We start from the raw sequence: 27,828 nt of genomic DNA on the forward strand, positions 1-27,828 counted from the left end.
AGTCAGTCATTAACTGCTGTTTCTGCCTCCCAAATTCCCCATTTTCTACCTCCTGCTTCTTATTCGCTCTGTCCATTCTCACTGAAAGAGGGGCTCATGCACCAGCACCACTGGAACTGGTCCATTGTCTCAATACTCAACTATCTACTTAAAGGCCCAAGGCTGTCAACATGTGATTTTTCCTGTTTTATATGTAATAATTGATTGTATTTATATAGTGCTTTTCTACTAACTGAGGTATTCAAAGCGCTTTACAGAGTAGGGGGGAAACTCACCTCATCCATCACGGCGATGCATGGCGATCATTTTTGTGCCAGAACACTCACTAGCTATCAGGTGGAGAGTGATATATGCCAAATAGGAGTGATTGGGTGGCCATGGTAGAATGGGATCAGGTTGGGCATGAAGCCATATCACCAGGGTTAACATCCCTACTCTTACAATAAGTTCATATTTATTTTTTTAAACCCCTTTTTCTCCCCAATTTAGTGTTATCCAATTGCTTGTTACAGTCTTGTCTCATCGAAGGTCAAGAGCCGTGCGTCTTCCGAAACACAACCCAAACAAGCTGCACTACATCTTGACACAATGCCCACTTAACCTGATAGCCAGCCGCACCATTGTGTGGGAGGAAACACCGTACACCTGGCGACCGTGTCAGCGTACACTACGCCTGGCCCGCCACAGGAGTCACTGGTGCGAGATGGGACAAGGACATCCCTGCCGGCCAAACCCTCCCCTAACCCGGACGACGCTGGGCCAATTGTGCGCCGCCCCATGGGTCTTCCGGTCGCGGCCGGCTGCGACAGAGCCTGGACTCGAACCCAGAATCTCTTAGCACTGCCTTAGACCACTGGACTCGAACCCAGAATCTCTAGTGGCACAGTTAGCACTGGCTTAGACCACTGGATTGGAACCAGAATCTCTAGTGGCACAGTTAGCACTGGCTTAGACCATTGGACTCGAACCCAGAATCTCTAGTAGAACAGTTAGCACTGGCTTAGACCACTGGACTCGAACCCAGAATCTCTAGTGGCACAGTTAGCACTGGCTTAGACCACTGGACTCGAACCCAGAATCTCTAGTGGCACAGTTAGCACTGGCTTAGACCACTGGATTGGAACCAGAATTTCTAGTGGCACAGTTAGCACTGCCTTAGACCACTGGATTGGAACCAGAATCTCTATGGCACAGTTAGCATTGCCTTAAACCACTGTGCCACTCAGGAGGCCTACAATATGTTCTATGGGATATTTAATTACTACAGAGAGTCAGGACACCCGTTTAACATCCCATCTGAAGGTCTGCACCCTATGCAGGGCAATGTCCCCTTCACTGGGGCATTGGGATCTCCTTAGACCACAGGGAAAAGTGAACTCTACTGGTCCTCCAACACTTCCAGCATAATCTGGTCTCCCATCCAGGGACCGACCAGGACCGACCCTGCTTAGCTTCTAAAGCAAGCTAGCAGTGGGATGCAGGGTGGTATGCTGCTGATATATGAAGTTTCTTTCCAAAACACTATATATCCTTTTGGAGAAATGTTGGTAAATGAGCATTTATTGTTTAAAGGACTTATGAAAGAGATTTGGTGTTTTTTCACTTTCTAATCATGGCATGGGGTTTTTCCATGTCAGACATGTATTTGTTTGAAATCTATCATTTTATAGAGACAAATAATCATGTTATTTTGCAAAACGCTATATATCTGGCTCACTCTCAGAGAGTTAAGTAGTACTGCTAGGTTTTACACAGTCAAATGTAACAAATAACTACCGTAAATTCCGGACTATAAGTCGCAACTTTTTTCCCTGGCTTTGAACCTCGCGGCTTTAAACAATGACGTGGCTAATATATGGATTTTTCCCGCTTTCAATTTTTTTTTCTCCAAAAAAACACATTCTGTGACGTGCTCAGTTTTTTTGGCGGCATGAAGCTTTCATTAGACCAATGAAATTGCCGAACGGGTTAAGGTCAAACAACTTTTTTGTTTACTGTTTAGATTAAATCGAGCGCTCTCAAACTTCCCATCATTCTGATTACGGTAGTCATTTTGTCACCCTCATCATGGCAAAGACACAGAGAAATGCATATGATGCAGCTTTCAAGTTGAAGGCGATTGATCTGGCTGTTGGAAAAGGAAATAGAGCTGCTGCACGGGAGCTTGGTCTTAATGAGTCGATGATAAGACGTTGGAAACAGCAGCGTGAGGAATTGGCTCAGTGCAAAAAGACAACTAAAGCTTACTGAAAATGTTTTATTACAAGCCGTGTTTCGTTAAAGCCTATTTATTTTTGTTACAAGCCGTGTTTCGTTAAAGCCTGTGTAAAGTTCATTTGTTTCAATGTACCGGTAGGCACCTGCGGCTTATAGACATGTGCGGCTTATTTATGTTCAAAAGAATATATATTTTTTAAATTCAGTTGGTGTGGCTTATATTTACATTTATGTCATTTAGCAGACGCTCTTATCCAGAGCGACTTACAAATTGGTGCATTCACCTTATGATATCCAGTGGAACAACCACTTTACAATAGTACATCTATATATTTTTGGGGGTGGGGGGGTTAGAAGTATTAATTCATCCTATCCCAGGTATTCCTTAAAGAGGTGGGGTTTCAGGTGTCTCCGGAAGGTGGTGATTGACTCCGCTGTCCTGGCGTCGTGAGGGAGCTTGTTCCACCATTGGGGTGCCAGAGCAGCGAACAGTTTTGACTGGGCTGAGCGGGAACTGTGCTTCGGCAGAGGTAGGGAGGCGAGCAGGCCAGAGGTGGATGAACGCAGTGCCCTTCTTTGGGTGTAGGGACTGATCAGAGCCTGAAGGTACGGAGGTGCCGTTCCCCTCACAGCTCCGTAGGCAAGCACCATGGTCTTGTAGCAGATGCGAGCTTCAACTGGAAGCCAGTGGAGTGTGCGGAGGAGCGGGGTGACGTGAGAGGACTTGGGAAAGTTGAACACCAGACGGGCTGCGGCGTTCTGGATTCAGGTGCGCTTAATAGTCCGGAAATTACAGTAAACATTTTTATAAATAACTGTACAAATAATACATTTGTGACATCAATATTGTTAAAAAATAATAATAATAATAATACAGTAATGTAAGATCTGTGTGTAAAACATTTACATTTGACATTTAGCTGATGCTTTTATCCAGAGCGACTTACACTTAGTACATTCATCTTAAAATAGCTAGGTGAGACACCCACGTAACACAGTCAAATATACGGTATACAAAGATTCCATTCCAGCTAAATAATGGATATACAGTGCCTTTGAAAAGTATTCAGACCCCTTGACTTTTTTCACATTTCGCTATGTTACAGCCTTATTCTAAAATGGATTAACTGAAACAATCAATCTACACACAATACCCCATAATGACAAAGCAAAAACAGGTTTTTAGACATTTTTAGCAAATAATAAAAAAACAGAAATACTTAATTTACGTAAGTATCGAAATTGAGCTCAGGTGCATCCTGTTTCCATCTTGCATCCTGTTTCCAAAAAATGCCTGCAGCATTGAAGGTCCCCAAGAACACAGTGGCCTCCATCATTATTAAATGGAAGAAGTTTCAACAACCAAGACTTCCTAGAGCTGGCTGCCCGGCCAAACTGAGCATCGGAGGAGAAGGGCTTAGGTCAGGGAGGTGACCAACAGCCTGAGTAGAGTTGTGTTGTGTGACAAAACTGCACATTTTAGTGGCCTTTTATTGTCCCTAGCACATGATGCACCTGTTTAATCAGCTTCTTGATATGCCACACCGGTCAGGTGGATGGATTATCTTGGCAAAGGAGAAATGCCCCCTAACAGTGATGTAAACAAATTTGTGCTCACTATTTAAGGGAAATATCACTTTTTGTGCGTATGGAACTTTTCTGGGATCGTTTATTTCAGGTCATGAAACATGGGACCAACACTTTACATGTTGCGTTTATTTTTCTGTTCAGTATAGTTAATAGACCAATAAGAAAGAGAGTTCCAAACCTCTCTGCCAATAACAGCTAATGTTCAGTTTTCCCCTCCCCACTCAGAACACTCGCAGACAGTCCTAGCAAAGTTATTGCCTGAGAAATTGCCCTTTGCTAAGAAGCTATTTTGGTTTCTTTTTGACCATTTTAATTGAAAGCTATCACATTAAGGTACTTAATTGTTATTATTACCCAGAAAGGATTTGATATTGAGATTAACACGGTTGCATTGGACCTTCTATACACCTTTCTAAGATATTAAATTGTTATACAACCTGGTTTAAGCTAATTTGAGTATTTTAGTCACTGTTGAGCATTTTATCAGGGGTCCTACTACCACCACTACCATTGTTTTGCCCCTTTGGGTGAACTTCTTTTAAGACTTTTTTTCCAGCGCTAACATTAGAGGAACTAAATTAAATTAGTGTGCAATGTAGGTCTATGTGACTTTTCCCACTCATAGTGCCGGTCATTCATATGGTTCTGGCAAGGTTTCCAGTGTTTAGAGACTAACTGGCCTTTTTGTTGTAATTCTCAGCATTCTGAAGCGAGATAGGAGTCTGTTGCAATTTAAATACTTTTATCAAGAATAATATCTCAACTCACATCACCCACTTACCACTCAATCACCATATTTAGTATCTTAGTACATCTTTCTCTTTACTATGCCGCTTTTTACCACCCCCGCCGCTGCTTTTATTTTTTCACTCTTGTTTTCCCTGTCTTTTCCTCCTTCTTTCTCTCTCTAGCTCTCTTTCACATCCTCTTGGAACTGGCGAGGAACTGAATGGTCAGGGCATAGCAGATGATGTCATGTCTTTATTTCCTTCTTTTTTTAACCTTTTTTAGTCACAGAAACACAGAAGGGTGGGTCTCATACATGGATTGGCTGTAGATCGAGTGACACACACACATTCCCCTTTAACCACACATGCATCGTCCTCCTCTTTGCACTCTTTACTATCTTATTCCTTCCGTTCTTCTCAAAGTTTCCATGATGAATTCTCATAAATGGGCACAGTATGATTATTCTGGGGAAATGCTGAGTGAAGTTGTGTGGCGTTACCTTCAGTGACACATGGACTGCTTGGAGGGCAGTTTTGCAGACCTGAGGTGAGGAGAATGAATGCATGAATTAGATTTTCATCCAAAGGTACAGCTTTCATACTCAGTCATGGAACCAACAGTCTGTGCACTAACTCCTCACAAACATCTTTCCACTCGGTGGCAAATGCGCGCGCGCGCACACACACACACACACACACAGATTCAAACACAATCTCTTACACATTCAATCAGTATTTGCTATATACACATTTTCCGTACAGTGGCACACACTCTCTCTTTCTCTCTGTATGCACAGGCTGAGTAAACCACACTGGTTCCAGTGCATGGTGAATAAAGGTGCTTTTGTCAGAAGGGGGTGGGCAGTCTGGAACAAGGATGAATGTTCCCTCAGTTCGCTCAGACATCACGCCTCCATGCTTACTTTCACAGCATATCTAGAAGAGGAGGACCTCTGCAGATGGGTGGGGTAGGGAGGGGTGCAGGGGGGGTGGAAGACGGGGTGGATCTTAAGGCCAGCCAGTGAGCTCATTGGAACAGTTTGTTTTTTCTCTCCTCCTGAGCGTGTAGTTTTTGGAAGGCATACGAGCTGCGTCTGAGCCTCTCTGTCAGTCTACTGTTCCAGCTGCATGAGAGAGGTCACCTCAGCCTTCTGGGGTACGCCTTAGCACCCCTCAAAAAAGACTGGACTTCCCTGTGAGACCCCGCTCTCCACTCTGTTCGCTCCTGCTCTGCTAGACTTGAGGTGTTAAACTGTGTGGTTTCTGTGGCGTTTTGAGGCATTTGCTGCATTTATTATTTTTTTTCCTGTATGTTTGGTTTTCTGAGTTTTTTTCTACCTCACACCAGTGTGAGAACTCGGTTGAGAGCTTTGTGTACGGACAGAAGAATTTCACACAGAGCCGCTGCAGTGAAGAGAGTGAGAGAAGAAGACCTAAAGGTGGAAGAAGGAGAGGAAAGATTCCTAACTGGAAACGTATTCTCTCTCTTTATCCATCAGTCGTCTGGTGCTCCTGCTGTGGAAAATGACCCTCTCGGTGCGCTCCCTTCAGGATGGGGTAAGTACACTTCATCTACACCTCTCACCATACTCATACTAGGCCCTGTAGTCAGTGGCCCTCGGTAAGGCTGTGACGATACCAGTATTGCAATGTTTTTTCCATGGCAAAAATTTCAACACAAAGCAGACCAAACTCTTTGGTTAAACATGCTGTAAAATATAGTGTGCTATAGCTTGGGAAATAAATAAATGTGACTCTGGATGAGAACATAATGTTTGTTTCCAACATCAGGGCTGTTTTCCTGAAGAAGTGAAATCCGCTTCTGGTTTTATTTCCTCACCACAATACTAACGAGTATCTCAATACTGGTATCGTCCCGGCTCTAGCCATCAGTGGTCCCAGGACCTGAGACCAGTGAGATGAGTGAGGGGAAATACTACTGGGTCCAATGGTGCTGGAGAGGCATTGGCTGCATCAACACCTGCACTACTTGTTATGAGAGTGGGTTCTGATGCCTGTATGCCTTTCAAGGGCACAGGACTTTGTTTTTGTGTTGAAGGGGAAGAGTTGGTTTGTTTGTCTTTCACACACACACACACCTACAGATACACGGCGCTATGGGCCCAGATGTATTGTTCACTCTTGTATACACTGTGATATATAGCCTTGTCCTTAATCAAAGAAGCTCATGCTGAAGATCCCTTTATTCGTCCATTCAGCATAACTCTCCTTACAGTTAGTTATTGGTCAACAACATATGATTTGTTTGAAATGTGGGAGATTTCAGTTTTTTCCCTGCTATTATTGATTAGTTGTTGATTCAAGTGAAATCTCAAGGAATTGGTTGTAATATTCTCTACTTATATATTCCTATAGCTCTCTACTCTCATACATTCATTCATTCATATTCTCAAAAGCACATATTTTACCAATATATTCCCACGCAAAAATTATACAGTGTATACACAAAACACTCAAAAGTAATGGTCATTGGCATTTTTCTCTCTACCTCCCATTTTAATATACTTATCACTTACATACACACTCACTCTTATTTTCTTACCATGATTCGTTTTCAACATGTTGTGGCATCGCAGGCAAAAGCCTCAATTATACCTTGGACTTAGTTTTATGGATTTCCTGTAATGTATTTCTGTATGTCATCTGAGGGGCGTAGAAAAGGGGGTTGATTGAAAGAAACTCTTAACAGGAGAAAGAAAAAGTAGAGAATGACTTGACCGAGCGCGGGAACAGTAAAATAAAGGAGGGGATGAATACAGGAGGGAAAGTGGAGAGGGGAGGAAATGAACAGGCTAGAAAGAGTTGCAACATGAGGGCTACTGTTCCTGCGTGCTCCACACACGTCTGCTAATGAGATCAAGATGTCAGAGAGAGAGGATTGGGGGTGGAGAGAGGGTAGTGGGAGTGGAGCGAGGCGAGTGGGGGTGGAGAGAGGGTAGTGGGAGTGGAGCGAGGCGAGTGGGGGTGGAGAGAGGGTAGTGGGAGTGGGGCGAGTGGGGGTGGAGAGAGGGTAGTGGGAGTGGGGCGAGGCGAGTGGGGGTGGAGAGTGGGAGTGGGGCGAGTTGGGGTGGAGAGAGGGTAGTGGGAGTGGGGCGAGGCGAGTGGGGGTGGAGGGCGAGTGGAGAGAGAGAGAGGGGAGTGGGGAGAGAGCGAGTAGGGGGTTCGAGAGCGAGGCGAGTGGGGGTGGAGAGCGAGGCGAGTGGGGGTGGAGTGGAGAGAGAGAGGGGAGTGGGGAGAGAGAGGATAGTGGGAGCGAGGCGAGGGGAGTGAAGAGAGAGGCGAGTGGGGGTGGAGAGTGGGAGTGGGACGAGTTGGGGTGGAGAGAGGGTAGTGGAAGTGGGGCGAGGCGAGTAAGGGTGGAGAGCGAGGCGAGTGGGGGTGGAGGGCGAGTGGAGAGAGAGAGGGGAGTGAGGAGAGAGGATAGTGGGAGCGAGGCGAGTGGGGGTGGAGAGCGAGTGGAGAGAGAGAGGGGAGTGAGGAGAGAGGATAGTGGGAGCGAGGCGAGTGGGGGTGGAGAGCGAGGGGAGTGAAGAGAGAGGGGAGTGGAGGTGGAGAGCGAGGGGAGTAGAGGGAGCGAGGCGAGTGAAGAGGGAGAGAGGGGGGAGTGAAGAGAGGGGAGTGGGGGTGGAGAGCGAGGGGAGTAGAGAGAGCGAGGGGAATGGGGGTGGAGAGCGAGGCGAGTGGGGAGAGAGGAGTGGGGAGTGGAGAGAGAGAAGGGGAGTGGGGAGAGAGAGGGGAGGGGAGAGAGAGAGGGGAGGGGGGGTGGAGAGAGAGCGAGAGGGTGGGTGGGTGGGTGGGTGGGGTGAGGGGAGTGGAGTGGAGAGAGGGTGGGTTGGATGAGGGTGATGGGATGGAGAGTTGAAGGGGGTGGAGAGCGAGAGGAGAGGGAGGGGTGAGGGTGGTGGGGGTAGAGAGAGCGAGAGAGGGATGATGTGGAGGGACCGAGAGAGGGGAGGCGGTGTAGAGAGAAGGGTGGAAGGGGCACCAACTACGGTCAGGAAACTTAAGCAACACAGAGATGTACAAACTTTAACATATTACCTCACACAACACACTCTAGACACATTCTTGGTGGAGGAAGTTGACATGGTTACCATGTTATTATCTTCCATGTTGTCATTGTAGTGCTCCTCAACTGCTAGAAATATAAATTAGTCGGCAAATTCTCCTCCCCTGTTTTGTCCTATACTTTTTATTTAATTTATTTTTAATCCCAGCCCCCGTCCCCGCAGGAGGCCTTTTGCTTTTTGGTAGGCCGTCATTGTAAATAAGAATTTGTTCTTAACCGACTTGCCGAGTGAAATATTTTTTTCAGTGAAATAATACTTCTACTTTCCCTCACAGTTTAGAGCTTGCCCTTTACACCTCTGCAACATTCTCTCTGAGCCCCATGGCCCGTCTTTCTCCAACACTGTCTCCACCGGAGCCAAGTCAGAAAGTCTGAGGTGGATTGTAGAAAGGTATTTTGGAACAAGCTTGAGAGAAATGCCACTCAGACGCGTCAGTTTGCAATCAGCTTTGCGAAATTCAGCCACCTTTTTTTTCTCTTTCCTCCTCTTCTCTCTGATTCTCACTCACTATTCACACGTCCCAAGTCCCCACACAGTACAGCCTCTCTGTCAGGTAACAAAAGAATACACTGTTGATCCATCCTGTTTTTAACTGTAGCCACTTCTGTTGGTCCCTGTAGAGAAACGGCAGGACAATGGGAGGGTGTATTTTGTCAACCACAACACACGGACCACACAGTGGGAGGACCCAAGAACCCAAGGGTAAGCCAATCGGTCTGCTCCACTGTGAAAGTGTGAGTGATCATGCTTGAGTGTGTGTTTGTTCTGTATCTCTGTGTGTGTGTGTGTGTGTGTGTGTGTGTGTGTGTGTGTGTGTGTGTGTGTGTGTGTGTGTGTGTGTGTGTGTGTGTCCATGTTTGTACACACAGGTGTCTCAGAGAAATGTCACCATACATTGCGACCATATTTTCACTGATATTACATGAACTAGTGTAAGATAGGGACTGCTTGCTCCAGGGCCCAACACTATGCAGCACAACCATGTTATCATAATCATAGACGTAATTTGCAGATCCTTCATATTTTGCAATAATTGGTGAATAGGACAGTGTCCTGTATCAACCCCATAGTAGGCCATGTCACCTCACTAGGGCTGTCCTCTAAGCTGTGTGGGAGGGGTTTAGATTAGTATTGTAAGCTAATTGGTAGAAAGAGAGGCCTAGGGCATCTCTACTCCTGAACTAGTGTGGATGGCATTGCTGTCCCCTCGCAGCAAATTGAACAACAAAACTACAGTAATGGTGAATGGTCGCTTTATCTTAATTTTATTAGGGATTTTTAGATCATTTTACAATGTCATAACATTTTATTCATTCATGATTTAGTTAATTCACTCCCTCATTCACCCCCTCAGTGAACTTGAGTTATATTTTCCCTCGTATTTATATTTTCATGTTGTTTAACATCCGTGTGATCTTATTATCATCACCACTGAGCTCCGAGGTTCTGAGTCGTGGGCAGGGAGAGCTTCTAGTGGGACGGGGAAAGGGCCAGAGCCGGGGCCACAGCCTGGGCCAGAGCCGGGGCCAGAGCCGGGGCCAGAGCTAGAGCTGGGGCCGGGGGGGACAGGTGTGCCTAGTTTGGGGAGCCTCCCGTTTAGGCTCTGCTCACTGCCCTCTCCCTCTTACAGGATGATCCAGGAGCCCCCCCTGCCCCCTGGCTGGGAAATGAAGTACACCGCAGAGGGAGTCCGATATTTTGTGGATCACAACTCTCGCACCACCAGCTTTAAAGACCCTCGTCCCGGGTTTGAGTCAGGGTAAATATTAATCTGCAGATAAGGGCAGTTACATTTCCTTATAAAAGTTCCTGATAAAAGCACTGTCGACTGATTTCTGTCAGGGATGATGTATGTAGGGTACTCTTAGCTTACTTTTGTCATCATCTTTTTTTAATGTTTCTTTGAACCTAAATTCGCTTAGGTTGACTATCTTTAGGGCATAGATAGCTAGGCTAGATATGGATTCCCTGTGGCTCAGTTGGTAGAGCATGGTGTGTGCAACGCCAGGGTTGTGGGTTCGATTCCCACGGGGGGCCAGTACAAAAAAAAATGTATGAAATGTATGCATTCACTACTGTAAGTCGCTCTGGATAAGAGCATCTGCTAAATGACTAAAATGTAAATGTAAAATACGAGAAACGGGATTATTTATATATACGTACACACATACACATGCAAGCAAGCACACACTAATATAAACACATGTGTTTTGCCTTGATGCATGGCCCTAATTTTGAAATCTTCCAAAAAAAGACAGTCAGGAAAATGAACACATGTGGGCAACAAATGAAATCCAAAGCAGCCAGCTCTGCTATCTGACTCTGTCTGTGTGTACGTATGGATGTGTGTGATTGAGAGAGAGCAAGTGTTCATGCTGATGTTGAAACATATGAAGGTCTTGGTGTTATATTTTTAGATGAGAGGCCATAGAGGGTTCTTAAACTGTCTAAAATGTTTTACATTTGATACTGCTGCAGTCCATATCTGTAGCCAAAGGGTTGCCTCTGTGGTCTGAAACTTCCTAACCAAAACCAAGTTGGGCCTGGCAGCGTTCCACAAAGCGAATCAGCGAGTATTAGAGGCCTCACTCTCTCTCTTTCGTTCGACCTCCATATTTCCCCTTCCTTGCTCTGTCTCTCGCCCTCAGTTTCTCCTCTGCTGACGAGGCACTTATCCAGTATGTCTGTAGTGCTTGTACTAACACAGCTGCACACCTAGGCATACCTCCATCTCTGGGCTTAACCCAGTTCTTTCACTCCTGTTGCACATCAGATCTGACCACCTCCTTAGAATACTGCCCAAAGTCCTCACTGTGCAGCTCCACAGCTGGGCCTATTTTCCAGTCTCTAAAGCATTTGTGCACGGGACAGCCATGACAGCCCTGTCTTTGCCCAGTACAGCTACAATATCCCTCCCCTGACATGCACAAATTTGAAGCCTGGCTTTATTTCTTGCTGGAACAGCAAAAAAGACGCTCCTTTTATTTCTCTGTAGGTCGAGAACGGGTAGTTCTCCCGGGGCCTATGATCGCAGCTTCAGATGGAAGTACCACCAGTTCCGCTTTCTGTGCCATGTAAGTGTTGACTGTCGTTTCTCAGACCTCTGTTATGAGAACAGGGTCTTATCTCAAGTTCTTTTCTACTGTGCCGACTCGAGATCTCTTTGCCTAATGTCTAGCATTGAGGAAATTGATTTTTACACTTCTTTCTGCCTCTCCAGTCCAATGCCTTACCCAGCCATGTGAAAATCTCAGTGTCCAGACAGACTCTATTTGAGGACTCATTTCAGCAGGTAAGGATGACATGGAGTCGGTTTCCCTGCTGAGGATATTCTATTCTAAATGTTATGTAATTAAACATGCATGAGGGTTGCTATTGTTTATCTATTCATTAGTACCACTACAACTAATGTAGGATCATAGGCTGGCAGTTTCTTTGTTGTGATGTATGTGCTTGTGTTTTGTCCTCTTTCCTCAGATCATGAATGTGAAACCATATGACTTGCGTAGAAGACTCTACATCATCATGAGGGGAGAGGAAGGTCTTGATTATGGAGGCATTGCTAGGTAAGATGGCCGTCCACTGCCTGCATGCCTGGCCTTCTGCCTCTTACAACAGCTGTCTTTCTTTCTCCTACCTCAGCTATAAGTATTCTTTGTCTACCTTGTGTTCCTCACTTAATTATTCATCATCATTTATCAACTCCCTGTCTCTTGCACTGTCATCTGTTGTCTGTATGTGTTTTGGTGTTTGTGGACTTGTGACAGTGTGTCCACCACTGGTTGGTGTCAGCGGTGGGATCCCGGGCTTTGTTCCTCCTGCTCCTCCGCGTGGTCTGTGTTTGCGTGTGTCTCTGTCTCCGGTGTCGCGCCAGTGGTTTTACCCTATGGTAGGTTACGTCATGCTGTTCTACCACAGGGTAGAACCACGGACGGGATGTTTGGATGTGTCTGCACAGCCCCGGTACGACCCCCGGGACTGGCTGGCCGGCCGTGGGGGCAAAGGTCAGGGGCTTGGTGGTGGCCGGGGCTTCATTCTCTACATGCATTCATGTTCTACATTATACTGCTTGTCTTCGTGGTGCTTTATGGTGTTGTGTGTGTTAGTGAGTATGTATATTTGTATGTCCATGTGCTGACTGTGTAAAGGTAATGATTTTGAATAATCTTTCAGTGATGTCTCTGTGTTAGTTGCAGGGTTACCATTAGCCAGTAATAGCTGGCTTTTGGCCGATAAAAATCAATAAATGTTGAAAATCCGATCAATAAAATTAGCACTGGCCAATTGTTTAGGAGAAGATGAAAAATCCCATTGCGAGAAATGTTTTTTGCCTATTTATTGATGGAAATACCAGTCGATGGAAATACATTTGACTGGTCATGCTTATCAGTCCATAGGTTAATTTGCGAATTTCTTGGAATGAAATTGCCTCGTGTACAGTATATACGTTATGTATCTTATTTATCACACGCGTACAGCATACAGAGCCTTTCAGCTGAAAATCTGTCAGACAGTTGGAGAGCTGCTGCTGTAGCATCTCAAACGGCAACGGAAGGCAGGCTTCATCAGCGCATCACACACCACTTTGCAATGAGTTGGAGGCAGTATCCATTTTGAAAACATTTACTTCATCGTTTTAAACCTGAACGTTTTAATACATATTATGAGTCTTACCTTGCTTCAAATGAGCCTATTAGATCTCCTCTCTTTCAACATTTCTAATGGATGTTTTCATCTCTGTCACATGAAACCGCCTGCATGTACAATGTACACCTTTTGACAATGGTGTTTTCCTGCTAATTGTATTATGGAAGGAACATTCACGGGTAGCCTACTGCCTTGTGTGCATTACTGCGCTTATAATGTGAAGAAATACTAGTTTATCAACATTTAAGCTAAATGTACTGATCTGTTGCATCACTCATTGCTTTAAAAAATATTTACACTGCTCCAAAAAATAAAGGGAACACTTAAACAACACAATGTAACTCCAAGTCAATCACACTTCTGTGAAATCAAACTGTCCACTTAGGAAGCAACACTGATTTCACAACACTAAATTTCACATGCTGTTGTGCAAATGGAATAGACAACAGGTGGAAATTATAGGCAATTAGCAAGACACCCCCAATAAAGGAGTTGTTCTGCAGGTGGGGACCACAGACCACTTCTCAGTTCCTATGCTTCCTGGCTGATGTTTTGGTCACTTTTGAATGCTGGCGGTGCTTTCACTCTAGTGGTAGCATGAGGTAGCATGAGACGGAGTCTACAACCCACACAAGTGGCTCAGGTAGTGGAGCTCATCCAGGATGGCACATCAATGCGAGCTGTGGCAAGAAGGTTTGCTGTGTCTGTCAGCGTAGTGTCCAGAGCATGGAAGCGCTACCAGGAGACAGGCCAGTACATCAGGAGACGTGGAGGAGGCCGTAGGAGGGCAACAACCAAGCAGCAGGACCGCTACCTCCACCTTTGTGCAAGGAGGAGCAGGAGGAGCACTGCCAGAGCCCTGCAAAATGACCTCCAGCAGGCCACAAATGTGCATGTGTCTGCTCAGACGGTCAGAAACAGACTCCATGAGGGTGGTATGAGGGCCCGACGTCCACAGGTGGGGGTTGTGCTTACAGCCCAACACCGTGCAGGACGTTTGTCATTTGCCAGAGAACACCAAGATTGGCAAATTCGCCACTGGCTCCCTGTGCTCTTCACAGATGAAAGCAGGTTCACACTGAGCACGTGACAGACGTGACAGAGTCTGGAGACGCCATGGAGAACGTTCTGCTGCCTGCAACATCCTCCAGCATGACCGGTTTGGCGGTGGGTCAGTCATGGTGTGGGGTGGCATTTCTATGGGGGGCAGCACAGCCCTTCATGTGCTCGCCAGAGGTAGCCTGACTGCCATTAGGTACCGAGATGAGATCCTCAGACCCCTTGTGAGACCATATGCTGGTGCGGTTGGCCCTGGGTTCCTCCTAATGCTAGACAATGCTAGACCTCATGTGGCTGGAGTGTGTCAGCAGTTCCTGCAAGAGGAAGGCATTGATGCTATGGACTGGCCTGCCCGTTCCCCAGACCTGAATCCAATTGAGCACATCTGGGACATCATGTCTCGCTCCATCCACCAACACCACGTTGCACCACAGACTGTCCAGGAGTTGGCGGATGCTTTAGTCCAGGTCTGGGAGGAGATCCCTCAGGAGACCATCCGCCACCTCATCAGGAGCATGCCTAGGCATTGTAGGGAGGTCATACAGGCACGTGGAGGCCACACACACTACTGAGCCTCATTTTGACTTGTTTTAAGGACATTACATCAAAGTTGGATCAGCCTGTAGTGTGGTTTTCCACTTTAATTTTGAGTGTGACTCCAAATCCAGACCTCCATGGGTTGATAAATTGGATTTCCATTGATTATTTTTGTGTGATTTTGTTGTCAGCACATTCAACTATGTAAAGAAGAAAGTATTTAATGAGATTATTTCTTTCATTCAGATCTAGGATGTGTTGTTTAAGTGTTCCCTTTATTTTTTTGAGCAGTATATTATGTAGCCTAGGCCTACTAGTTGTATGAATTTGGGATCTATCATCCCACAGCTGTCCCAGAGTCTGTTTGGAATAGGCTATTTCTCCCTTGACAAGCTGACCAATAGAATAGGTAAACTTTTGTATTATGGAGGATAGTAGATTGACATAGGCTAGTGATTTTGCTGTTTGTTACTCATCTTGTTGGCTGAGAAAAAGTACACGTGGACAGTTATTCTAACATCTTCAAAGTGCACATCAGAATTCGGTAAGAAGGAAAGCACATCTTTGCATCCTCGACTTGCATGTTCTGTTAATATGAATTACCATAATCAAAATGTGATTTTTGTCATTCTGAGCGCCATGGGTGGACGACCTAATCAGGTTACACACCCAATGCATATGGGTACGGTAAATGTAAATGTTGCCAGTCAAATGTCCAGAAACCCTGGTTAGTTGGACCATTCCTCAGTATGGCAGTTTCTCTTTCATATGTTGCAGATAGAAAGGGGACATTTGGAAGCCATTTTGGAGTTTGGTTATAGCGGTGACATTTTAAAATGTTAGCATAAATTACAGCACTTACTATGGTGATAAATGGAAAAGTCATTACCAGAATAAAACCGATATCACAAATACCTGATAAATGCAGTTAATGACCTCTGTTATAATTTTGGTATACATATTGAATTATTTGTGAATTTGACATTGTGCTTTTATTCATTAGTTGATTAGTTACTTTTGAGTTACATTTGTTTATTAATTAGCAAGTGTGTGCAGAAACCGGACCCAATTCTGATGAATTATTTTGAAATTATAGCCACTGTGACGCTTTTTTGTGCTGTCAAAATGTCTCTGATTGCTGTTGTCAAATGTGTGGTTTTGTAATGTATGAGATGTTTTTTATGCTGTATTAGGTAGATTTCCTGTCCCTCTGATAGATATACATGTGTAATGCCCTGTCTCTCCTCCATACAGAGAGTGGTTCTTCCTGTTGTCCCACGAGGTGCTGAACCCCATGTACTGTCTGTTTGAGTACGCTGGGAAGAACAACTACTGCCTGCAGATCAACCCCGCTTCCTCCATCAACCCTGACCACCTCACATACTTCCGTTTCATAGGGCGATTCATCGCCATGGTGAGCAATGCTTAATTGGCAATTTTGGTGCAGATTTGCAACAACAAAAGTAAACTACAGCAATAGTTATGGTTAGAATTGAACATATGATGAGGATGTGTTGCACAGAAGGATTTTTAGGAACAGGAGAGGAGAGCACAGTGTATGATGGTCTGTGTATGTGTTCCTTAATCTCTAAATCGTTTTAAAGCCATGTTCCTAAACCAAGTATAGAACCCTCCCCACCCCCGCCGCCTATCTTTCCAAACCCAACTCTCTCTGGGACAATATCCAGAAGCGACAGGCCCCAAAACCAACAGCCCCCCCCCCCCCCCCCCCCCATGACCTCACTGCCGAACACAGACCACACCTCTTATCCACCGTTTCACTACTAACTGAATCAATCTTTTCCACACACAGACGGACTTGTAACTTACTCTATGCGTTTTCTGTGTGTGTGTTCTGTTAGTATTGAAACGGTGCGTGTGTGTGTGTGATCACTTTACTGTGGTTAGGCTAAATGTGTCTTCATCTATGTGTATCAGCACAGTAGCGAGATTAAGCTTATGACATGTTTTGGTGTAGTACTTATCGTATCCACTCTCTCCTCCCCTCTCCCTCTAGGCTCTGTACCATGGCAAGTTCATCGATACTGGCTTCACTCTGCCGTTCTACAAGCGTATGCTCAACAAGAAACCCACTCTGAAAGACTTGGAGTCTATTGACCCTGAGTTTTACAACTCCATCATGTGGGTGAAGTAAGTACTCCGCCCCTTCATTATGTCTGTTTGATTGTGTCCGCCCTTGTGGCAAATTGTATGAATCTGAAAAGTATGTGACGAGTGTGATGGAAGCTTAAAGCTTCAATAAGTTTACGATGCATCTGTGATCTGTCTACAGAGATAACAGTCTGGAGGAGGGTGGGGTGGAGCTGTACTTTGCTCAGGATATGGAGATTCTGGGGAAGGTGTCCACCCACCAGCTGAAGGATGACGGAGAGGACGAGCTGGTCACCACGGAGAACAAGGAGGAGTACATCAGGTCAGCCATCTCCATCACTACTTTGTCCTTCTAGTCTGTCTCTGTCAGTCACTGTGCTATCTGTCACTGGTGCGCCACAGACTAGCATTCATCTTGTTTCATCTTGACACTTACGTCAATGAATATCCTTCCTTGTTGCCTAGAAAATGCTATTTTATCATCCCTGTCTCTCTACAGTCTGCTGACAGACTGGCGGTTCACACGTGGGGTGGAGGAGCAGACCAAAGCCTTCTTGGATGGCTTCAATGAAGTCGTGCCTCTTGAGTGGCTTCGCTACTTTGACGAGAAAGAGCTAGAGGTACGTAATGAGGCTGGAAGAAAATGCAGGAAGTGTGCTCGGTTAGATAGGCGGAGTTAGAGCTTATGGAGCTTTTACAATGACTTAAGTTGGTAGAGGGGACTATTTGTTGCAGATTCCCTTTCTGTGACTGTAATGGTATGTTCTCATTCCTCCCTCCAGCTGATGCTATGTGGGATGCAGGAGATAGACCTCAGTGACTGGCAGAAGAACACCATCTATCGGCACTACACCAAGAACAGCAAGCAGATACATTGGTTCTGGCAGGTACAGTACAGTGGCCTCTCTTTACTGCTGGCTGTGTCTCTGTGTGACTGTCTGTTTCACTATGTATACGTATTGCCCGTGTCATGAGTCTTACCTGTGTATTGTGTAGGTGGTAAAGGAGATGGACAATGAGAAGCGGATCCGCCTTCTCCAGTTTGTCACAGGAACATGCCGTCTGCCAGTCGGAGGCTTTGCTGAACTCATAGGTGCAGTTCATCCGCCATTCAATAACCACCTTTTTCACTGTCAAATGTATTTTGCCTAAGAATCAAACATAGTCTCTTTTTCCCTTAGGGAGTAATGGGCCACAAAAATTCTGTATAGACAAGGTGGGGAAGGAGACTTGGCTTCCAAGAAGCCACACCTGGTGAGACTGACGTTTTCCTGAATTCCTTTGCCATAGTTGATTTATTGTTGATTATCTGTCCTATGATAATATCAATTAATTTTGTGTCTATGTGTGTACCCCTACTGAACACAAACTGATCCCTCACTCTTTCTTTTCTCTCCATCTCAATCACTCACACAGCTTCAATCGCCTGGACTTGCCACCCTACAAGAGTCTGGAGCAACTGCGAGAGAAACTTCTGTTTGCCATCGAGGAGACTGAAGGATTCGGGCAGGAATAAGGGAAAAATAATCACATAATGAGTGAGGGAAGGTGGATAGAGAAGGAAGAGTCATTCATTCAAGTAGTTTTTTGTTGTTAATCACAGGAATATGAACTCTCCGATCATCTAGCCCCCACTTCCAGATCATGTGTGGTTGGGAGACCTTATATAACCATCGGACTGTGGGTGCCCACCTGTACCTATCCTCACACTAGGTTGTGGGTACAAGGGAACCAGGGTCAGAGTAGGGAACATGTGTGTGAGCTGAGGAATGGTCCAGAAAGATTAGTGTTATGATATATAACCCTAAACCCTCTGTCCTGCCTGAAGACGCCAGCCACTAGATCTAGAGCACACCAGAAGCATAAAACAGGATAATGTCTTCAAATAATTGTATCAACTGCAAATCGCAACAACAGCACAGCTACAGCCAGTATATCATATCTATCTAAGAGAAATTAACATTTTAAAAATGAGAGCGTGTGTTTGAATGGGAGAGAGAGTGGTTATAATTAGTGACTTCTGTTAAGAGGAAAGATTGATGTGATTTTCTTTTCTGTTCATTGTGAAATTCATTATTACCTGTACATAGCTAAAATAAATGACTCAAATATTGAAGTGGGTTGATTGTGATGGTACAAGGAACCAATTTTCTTAACGCCTTGGTTAGAAATGTTTTACCCGAATCTGGTTTTGGTTAGAACACTGATTTGGTTATCCAGCCAGCCATATTAGTCTGCTAACAGTATTTCTGTGAAACACTGTCGATGACCTCCCATTTCAAACATAAACTTCGACTTCAGATACTGACAGGAGACAATGACAATGTAAGCAAGTAATAATACATAGTTACACATTTTGGGCACATCAAGCATTTCATGATAAAATAAGACTTGTGCTGCTGAAATAAGTCAACATTCAATTTTGACACTAATATTTACATGGATTAATGCATCTCAAAATGTATGCACAGTAGTGCAACAATGGTAAAACATCAATGAAGGTCCAAAACATTGTAATGCTTGGGCCTATGCTGAGATCGAGCTGCCTTGGGCAATGTCTGGAAGCACACAGCCAGGGATGGGCAAAAATGACAAAATACTATTACAAAATACCATAAAGATCAATTTATCCAAATGTATTTACAAATGACAAAATACTATTACAAAATACCATAAAGATCAATTTATCAAAATGTATCAAAATAAACTACAGAATATTTTCAAATCCAAGTAGCCTGCCCGAACAGCACCAACATTCTCAGTAACTGTTACAGAAATGTTTTACTTGCTATGAGTGTGATATGTGTTGCTTATCTACCTTAGTTGAATGCACTGACTAAATCACTCTGGATAAGTGTCTGCTAAATTACCAAAATGTTACATTTCTATGTGAAAATGAACATACCAGAATGAACTGCAAAGCAAATGACAGCAATATTTCCACATATAACTGTCACCATTCCTATTATGTTTCATGTTTCATGAACCTTGAAATAAGCCTAGGCCAAAGTACCAGAGTAGACCTACAGCTATGTAAACTTGAGTGTAGAGTAGGCCTATATCGATGCAGAGTGATGATTTTCCAGAAAAATGTCTAATCAACCCTGAACTTTTGCATTATCAATGGGCAGGCATGTGAGGAGCAGGAACACACACAATTTAGAGGCAATACAGAACTTTTGCCTCTGGGGGTGCTCTTTAGCCAAAAGGATTAAAAAATGCATCGGCAGGAGAGAACAGCAGCTGGTGCACGATATCTAAGGAAGTCTTGAGATTTTGCTCGCCTGAGGTAGTGTGGTCTACAGTTTATCATGAGATACTCTATCTACCTAGAGAGTTTTGATCTGTATTTTTCGTAGTTGTCTACATACCACCACAGACCGATGCTGGCACTAAGACCACACTCAAGGAGCTGTATACCGCCATAAGCAACAGGAAAACGCTCATCCAGAGGCGGCGCTCCTAGTGGCCGGGGACTTTAGTGCAGGGAAACTTAAATCTGTTTTACCAAATTTCTATCAGCATGTTAAATGTGCAACCAGGGGGAAAAAACTAGACCACCTTTACTCCACACACAGAGACGCGTACAAAGCTCTCCCTCACCCTCCATTTGGCAAATCTGACCATAATTCTATTCTTCTGTCCTGCTGACAAGCTAAAATTAAAGCAGGAAGCACCAGTGACTCAGTCAATTAAAAAGTGGTCAGATGAAGCAGATGCTAAGCTACTGGACTGTTTTGCTAGAAAAGACTGGAATATTTTCTGGGATTCTTCCGATGGCATTGATGAGTACACCACATCAGTTACTGGCTTCATCAATATGTACATTGATGACGTCATCCCCATAGTGACTGTACGTACATATCCCAACCAGAAACCATAAATTACAGGCATCATCTGCACTGAGCTAAAGGGCAGAGCTGCCGCTTTCAAGGAGCGGGACTCTAACCTGGAAGCTTATAAGAAATCCCGCTATGCCCTCTGACGAACCATCAAACAGGCAAAGCTTCAATATACGACTAAGATCGAATTATACTACACCGGCTTCGACGCTCGCGTCGGATGTAGAAGGGCTTGCAAATTGTTACAGACTACAAAGGGAAGCACATCCGAGAGCTGTCCAGTGACACGAGCCTACCAGACGGGCTAAATTACTTCTATGCTCGCTTCGAGGCAAGTAACACTGAAACATGCAAGCACCAGCTGTTCCGGACGACTGTGTGATCACGCTCTCCACAGCTAATGTGAGTAAGACCTTTAAACAGGTCAACATTCACAAGGCCGCAGGGCCAGACGGATTACCAGCACGTGTACTCCGGGCATGCGCTGACCAACTGGTAAGTGTCTTCACTGACATTTTCAACCTCTCCCTGTCTGTAATACCAACATGTTTCAAACACTAAGGTAGCCTGCCTAAATGACTACCGACCCATAGCACTCATGGCTATAGCCATGAAATGCTTTGAAAGACTGGTCAAGGCTCACATCAACACCATTATCCCAGAAACCCTAGACCCACTCCAATTACCATACCGCCCCAACAGATCCACAGATGATCAATCTTTATTGCACTCCACACTGCCCTTTCACACCTGGACAAAGGAACACCTATGTGAGAATGCTATTCATTGACAACAGCTCAGCGTTCAACACCATAGTGCACTAAAGCTCATCACTAAGCTAAGGACCCTGGGACTAAACACCCCCCTCTGCAACTGGATCCTGGACTTCCTGACTGGACGCCCCCAGATGGTAAGAGTAGGTAACAACACATCCGCCACGCTGATCCTTAACACGGGGGCCCCTCAGGGGTGCGTGCTCAGTCCCCTCCTGTACTCTCTGATTCACTCATGACTGCATGGCCAGGCTCCAACACCATCATTAAGTTTGCCAATGACACAACAGTGGTAGGCCTGATCACCAACAACGACGAGAAAGCATATATGGAGGAGGTCAGAGACCTGGCCGTGTGGTGCCAGGACAACAACCTCTCCCTCAACGTGATCAAGACAAATGAGATGATTGTGGACTACAGGAAAAGGAGGACAGAGCACGCCCCCATTCTCATCGACAGGGCTGTAGTGAAGCAGGTTGAGCCCTTCAAGTTCCTTGGTCTCCACATCACCAACAAACTATCATGGTCAAAGCACACCAAGACAGTCGTGAAGAGGGTACAACAAAACCTATTCCCCTTCAGGAGTCTGAAAAGATTTGGCATGGGTCCTCAGATCCTAAAAAGGTTCTACAGCTGCGCCATCGAGAGCATCCTGACGGGTTGCATCACTGCCTGGTGTGGCAACTGCTCAGCCTCCGACTGCAAGGCACTACAGAGGGTAGTGCATACAGCCCAGTATATCACTGGGGCTAAGCTTCCTGCCATCCAGGACCTCTATACCAGGTGGTGTCAGAGGAAGGCCCTAAAAATTGTCAAAGACTCCAGCCACCCTAGTCATAGACTGTTCTCTCTTCTACCGCATGGCGAGCGGTACAGGAGCGCCAAGTCAAGGTCCAAGAGGCTTCTAAACAGCTTCTACCCCCAAGCCATAAGACTCCTGAACATCTAATCAAATGACTACCCAGATTACTTGCATTGCCCCCCCCCCTTTTTCGCTGCTGCTACTCTCTGTTATTTTCTTTGCATAAGTCACTTTAATATCTCTACCCACATGCATATATTACCTCAACTACCTTGACTAACCGGTGCCCCCGCACATTGACTCTGTACCGGTACCCCCTCTATATAGCCTTGCTAATGTTATTTTACTGCTGCTCTTGAACTATTTGTTACTTTATTTCTTATTTTTGGGGATATTCTTCTTAAAACTGCATTGTTGGTTAAGGGTTTGTAAGTAAGCATTTCACTGTAAGGTCTACACCTGTTGTATTCGGCGCATGTGACAAAGAAATTTGATTTGATTTTGACCTGCAGGGGTCAGTCTACTTCAGTGCAATAGTAGTGGGGAGATATCCATACAGCCATCAGGCCATACAGAGCACTCTGATCACCAGGTGAGCTACTACATATGGGAAAAGTGGAGCGACTGGAGGGGTTTGGAGGGAGGTAGAAGAAATGAAAGTTCAAGGCTCGGCCTCTCAGCTTGTGATGTTTGTGTGAACCGCCAGCTCTGTGTTTTTAGTTGACGACTCATCTGGTGGCTCATCATGCAATATGGCTTCTCACAATCCTACTATACAGTATGCCCTGGTGAACTATGAAGGAGCAGAGCCCATAGCCTGTTAATCAGGTCTGGGCTTTGTCCTTTTGGGGGCCCCCCAACCAAACCTTGCGGAAAAAACATTTTAGTGGCCCCTCTCTTGACAATGGAGAGAAACATTTACGTTTTTAAAATACATTCCTACAAATCTACTCATTTTGCCATGGGGAAGCATAAACTGACTGAGCAGAGATTATAATCTGGCAGAGTGGAAGTGACAGAACTGAGTATTTGTAGAGGTCTTGATAATGGAACAAGTTGCAGCTGGTAGGGATCGGCTCTGACTCCAGCACACAATCACACACACACAAACAGAAAGGGAGAGAGAGAGAGAGAACGAGAGAACTGGGGGAATGGCTGCAGGTCAAGCAGACACCAGATGACCACTAGGGGGTGTAGCAGGAGCAGATGTGAAATAGTCTGTATAAAAAAAGATGTATGACCCTTTTATAAATGGTAAAATTGTGTGTAATATGATTGCATTTTGCAACCCCGGTGTTTTGTTTCGTGTCCAATGCACTCAGGGTGTTGTTACATATAATTTACGGAGTGCCCCATGAGCAAAGTCATTGTAGCCTATCATTTCACTTCCCCTAGCTGTGAGAACCATGGCATGAGCACGGGCTGACTTGGCATTGCTGAAGCGCAGCCTGCCAGAAGCCTACCAAAGGTTGCATTGTGTCCATTACAATGTAGAATCTAGTCCAAACTGTTCGATGGTTAGGCTATTGTAACAATGTGCGCTGAGAGTCGGGAAACAAGTTCAAGGAGTGAGTGTTTTAATAAATAAAGCTAACATAATACAAAACAAGAAAACACGAACAACGCACAGACATGTCACAGAAACAGAAACAATGATGCCAGGGGAAGGAACCAAAGAGAGTGACATATATAGGGAAGGTAATCAGGGAAGTGACAGAGTCCAGGTGAGCATAACGATGGTGACAGGTGTGCACCATAACAAGCAGCCTGGTGACCTAGAGGCCGGAGAGGGAGCATACGTGACAATACCCCCTCCCTGATGCGCGGCTCCAGCCGCAGGACGCCGACCAAAATGACAATCCCGGAGATCAGGAGCAGACCGGTCACCTCTGCTGAGGCACGGGAAACCTGTCAGTCCGGCTGAGATACGGGAGCATGGTGACCTAGAGCGCCGGAGAGAGAGCATATGTGACAGTACCCCCTCCCCGGCGTATTCGGCTCCAGCAGCAGGATGCCAACCAATGAGACAATCCCGGGGATCAGGAGCGGACCGGTCACCCCTGCTGATGCACAGGAGCCTGGTGTTCCGGCTGAGGCATGAGAACATGACGAGCCGGAGGAAGCAGGGGAGCCTGGCGATCCGGTGAAGGCATGAAAGCCCGATGAGCCGGCTGTAGCAGGGGAGCCTGGCGATCCGGCTGAGGCATGAAAGCCCGACGAGCCGGCTGAGGCAGGGTAGCAGGGTTATGTAACAAGTATGCTGAGAGTCGGGAAGCAAGTACAGGGAGTGAGTGTTTTAATAAATAAACAAAACAATAAACACGAAACACAAACAACGCACCGACATGAAACAGAGTCAATAACACCTGACCTAAGGGAAGCATCAGGGAGTGTTTTTTGTGTCAGTGTAAATGACGTCGGGTCCGGGAGTCGCTACAGGTTCTCATGCCTTAGCCAGATCGCCAGGCTCCCCTGCCTCTGCCGGCTGGTCAGGATCTCATGCCTCAGCCGGATCACCAGGCTCCCCTGCCTCAGCCGACTCATTGGGTTTTCATGCCTCAGCCGGATCGCCAAGCCCCCCTGCTTCCTTCGGCTCATCGGGCTCTCGTGCCTCAGCTGGTTCGTCAGGTTTCCTGCGCCTCTGCAGAGGTGACCGGTCCTCTCCTGATCCCCGGGATCGTCTTTTGGTCAGCGTCCTGCGGCTGGAGCCGCGCATCGGGGAGGGGGTACTGTCACGTGTGCTCCATCTCCGGCCTCTAGGTCACCAGGCTGCTCGTTATGGCGCACACTTGTCACCATCGTTACGCGCATCTGCGCATAATGACACTCACCTGGACTCCATCACCTCCTTGATTACCTGCCCTTTATATGTCACTCCCTTTGGATTCTTCCCCAGTCGTCAATGTTACTGTTTCTATTTCATGTCGGTGCGCTGTTTGTGTTTCTTATTTTGTTCATTTATTAATTAAATGTATTCACTCCCTGAACTTGCTTCCCGACTCTCAGCGTACATCGTTACACCTATTCACATTACCAGAGCTTCATCTTGTTCTTATTCTTTCTATCACTATGGCGAATTCGTGGCCATTATTTATGGAACCTGCCAAAACCTTGGAGATAACAATAGATGGCAAAGTCAAAGATACTGGTTTCCCCTATCCATCTGTGGCAAAGTCTTCCCAAATACTTATGACAAATAGAACTCCAGAATTACCCATACAGTAGCCTAGTCAGCTGGCTAATCTTTGAATACAGTGTAGAAACAACATATAACATTAGCTAGCTAGATAAGGTTAGCATGCTAGCTAGCCACACTGACAGCTGTCAGTGCCCTACTTGTTGTTATTTCTGCACTCCACGTGGAAATCACCACAATGTTTCCACCCCCAATTCGTGAATATGTATAAGCAGCCTGCGTCATTCTTCGGAGGTGGAACCTTAATGAGAAATTCTGCTATTGGACAGGAATTACATCGAAATCGGGGCCATGGCCCTCTGGTTAGGGCCTTTAAAGTGAAATTCCTACACTTCAACACATTTTGCCATGACTTATGCCATGTTAATATGATATCTGAGTGAGAGTGACTAACAAAATCAATGTGGGCCCCCTGGAGGTCAGGGCCCCTGGGCAAGTGCCCTGCATGGCCAGTCGGTATTCGGACATGATTACTACAAGTTTAGATAGCTGGCTAGACTAACTACCAATCTAAAAATTAACATGGCTAGTTATCAGCTAATTGACTGACAAACATAACAAAAGTGAAATTGCACCAGGTGTATTTTACTATTCTTACTCTCAGTTGTAAGTTGAGACCCCAACGGAGAGTCCCCCCCACACACACATACACACAAACATTTTTGTGGGGTTGGGGGCCCCTTAGCGATCGGGGGCCCTAAGCGACCGCTTATGTTGCTTATGCCTGGAGCTGGCCCCACTGTTAATGATATAGCATTCCAAATGGCCTTTGTATGTCCCATTTTTGTGTTGTTATTGTTACATGCCTTGGACTGAGACATGATCAGCAGATAATAAACCTGAATTAACAGGATAAAATGATGAGACAGAGAAACGTTAGTAGGATTCAGTAGTTGGCACTCTCCAAAGTTTATAAAAATATTGTTCTCTTTTGGTAATCTTTTTTTGTTGTCAAAATCAATTATCCATTACAATTCTATTGTAGTATTAAATCTTCAAATTTTTTTAATTTATTTTTTTATTTCACCTTTATTTAACCAGGTAGGCTAATTGAGAACAGGTTCTCATTTACAACTGCGACCTGGCCAAGATAAAGCAAAGCAGTGTGACACAGACAACAACACAGAGTTACACATGGAGTAAACAATAAACAAGCCAATAACACAATAAACAATTCAATGACACAGTACAAAAAAATAAAGTCTATATACAGTGTGTGCAAAAGGCATGAGGATGTAGGCAATAAATAGGCCATAGGAGCGAATAATTACAATTTAGCAGATTAACACTGGAGTGATAAATGAGCATATGATGATGTGCAAGTAGAAATACTGGTGTGCAAAAGAGCATAAATGTAAATAAATAAAAACAGTATGGAGATGAGGTAGGTAGATGTACAGGTAGGACTATGTACAGCTGCAGCGATCGGTTAGCAGCTCAGGTAGCTGATGTTTAAAGTTGGTGAGGGAAATAAAAGTCTCCAACTTCAGCGATTTTTGCAATTCGTTCCAGTCACTGGCAGCAGAGAACTGGAAGGAAAGGCGGCCAAATTATGTGTTGGCTTTGGGGATGATCAGTGAGATATACCTGCTGGAACGTGTGCTACGGGTGGGTGTTGATATCGTGACCAGTGAACTGAGATAAGGCAGAGCTTTACCTAGCATAGACTTATAGATGACCTGGAGCCAGTGGGTCTAGCGACGAATATGTAGCGAGGGCCAGCCGACTAGAGCATACAGGTCGCAGTGGTGGGTGGTATAAGGTGATTTGGTAACAAAACGGATGGCACTGTGATAGACTGCATCCAGTTTGCTGAGTAGAGTAATGGAAGCTATTTTGTAGATGACATCGCCGAAGTCGAGGATCGGTAGGATAGTCAGATTTACTAGGGTAAGTTTGGCGGCATGAGTGAAGGAGGCTTTGTTGCGAAATAGAGAGATGTTTAATATGAGTCTGGAAGGAGAGTTTACAGTCTAACCAGACACCTAGGTATTTATAGTTGTCCACATATTCTAGGTCGGAACCATCCAGGGTGGTGATGCTAGTCGGGCGGGCAGGTGCGGGCAGCGAACAGTTGAAAAGCATGCATTTGGTTTTACTAGCGTTTAAGAGCAGTTGGAGGCCACGGAAGGAGTGTTGTATGGCATTGAAGCTCATTTGGAGGTTTGTTAGCACAGTGTCCAAGGAAGGGCCAGAAGTATACAGAATGGTGTCGTCTGCATAGAGGTGGATCA

General features: G+C 45.4%; 1 protein-coding gene across 3 annotated transcripts in view; it reads left to right on the top strand.

Annotated features, from left to right (window-relative positions):
* Nucleotides 1–19,097, top strand: part of LOC115151876 (NEDD4-like E3 ubiquitin-protein ligase WWP2) — a 43,847-nt gene extending 24,750 nt beyond the window's left edge. For 2 of the 3 annotated variants that reach the window (XM_029696191.1, XM_029696192.1), the window contains exons 11-24: nt 6,035–6,092; nt 9,247–9,328; nt 10,257–10,385; nt 11,622–11,700; nt 11,847–11,918; nt 12,104–12,192; nt 16,124–16,283; nt 16,887–17,020; nt 17,163–17,303; nt 17,481–17,601; nt 17,764–17,868; nt 17,978–18,074; nt 18,163–18,235; nt 18,398–19,097. In XM_029696191.1, coding sequence (XP_029552051.1) covers nt 6,035–6,092; nt 9,247–9,328; nt 10,257–10,385; nt 11,622–11,700; nt 11,847–11,918; nt 12,104–12,192; nt 16,124–16,283; nt 16,887–17,020; nt 17,163–17,303; nt 17,481–17,601; nt 17,764–17,868; nt 17,978–18,074; nt 18,163–18,235; nt 18,398–18,497 — 1,440 coding nt within the window. In that variant the 3' untranslated portion in view covers nt 18,498–19,097. The remainder of the gene's footprint in view (nt 1–6,034; nt 6,093–9,246; nt 9,329–10,256; nt 10,386–11,621; nt 11,701–11,846; nt 11,919–12,103; nt 12,193–16,123; nt 16,284–16,886; nt 17,021–17,162; nt 17,304–17,480; nt 17,602–17,763; nt 17,869–17,977; nt 18,075–18,162; nt 18,236–18,397) is intronic. The other variant, XM_029696193.1, reaches the window with a different exon arrangement.
* The last annotated feature ends 8,731 nt before the right edge of the window (nt 19,098–27,828 follow it).

The sequence above is a fragment of the Salmo trutta genome, chromosome 17 (assembly GCF_901001165.1).
Source record: "Salmo trutta chromosome 17, fSalTru1.1, whole genome shotgun sequence".
In the NCBI taxonomy this organism is placed as follows: domain Eukaryota; kingdom Metazoa; phylum Chordata; class Actinopteri; order Salmoniformes; family Salmonidae; genus Salmo; species Salmo trutta.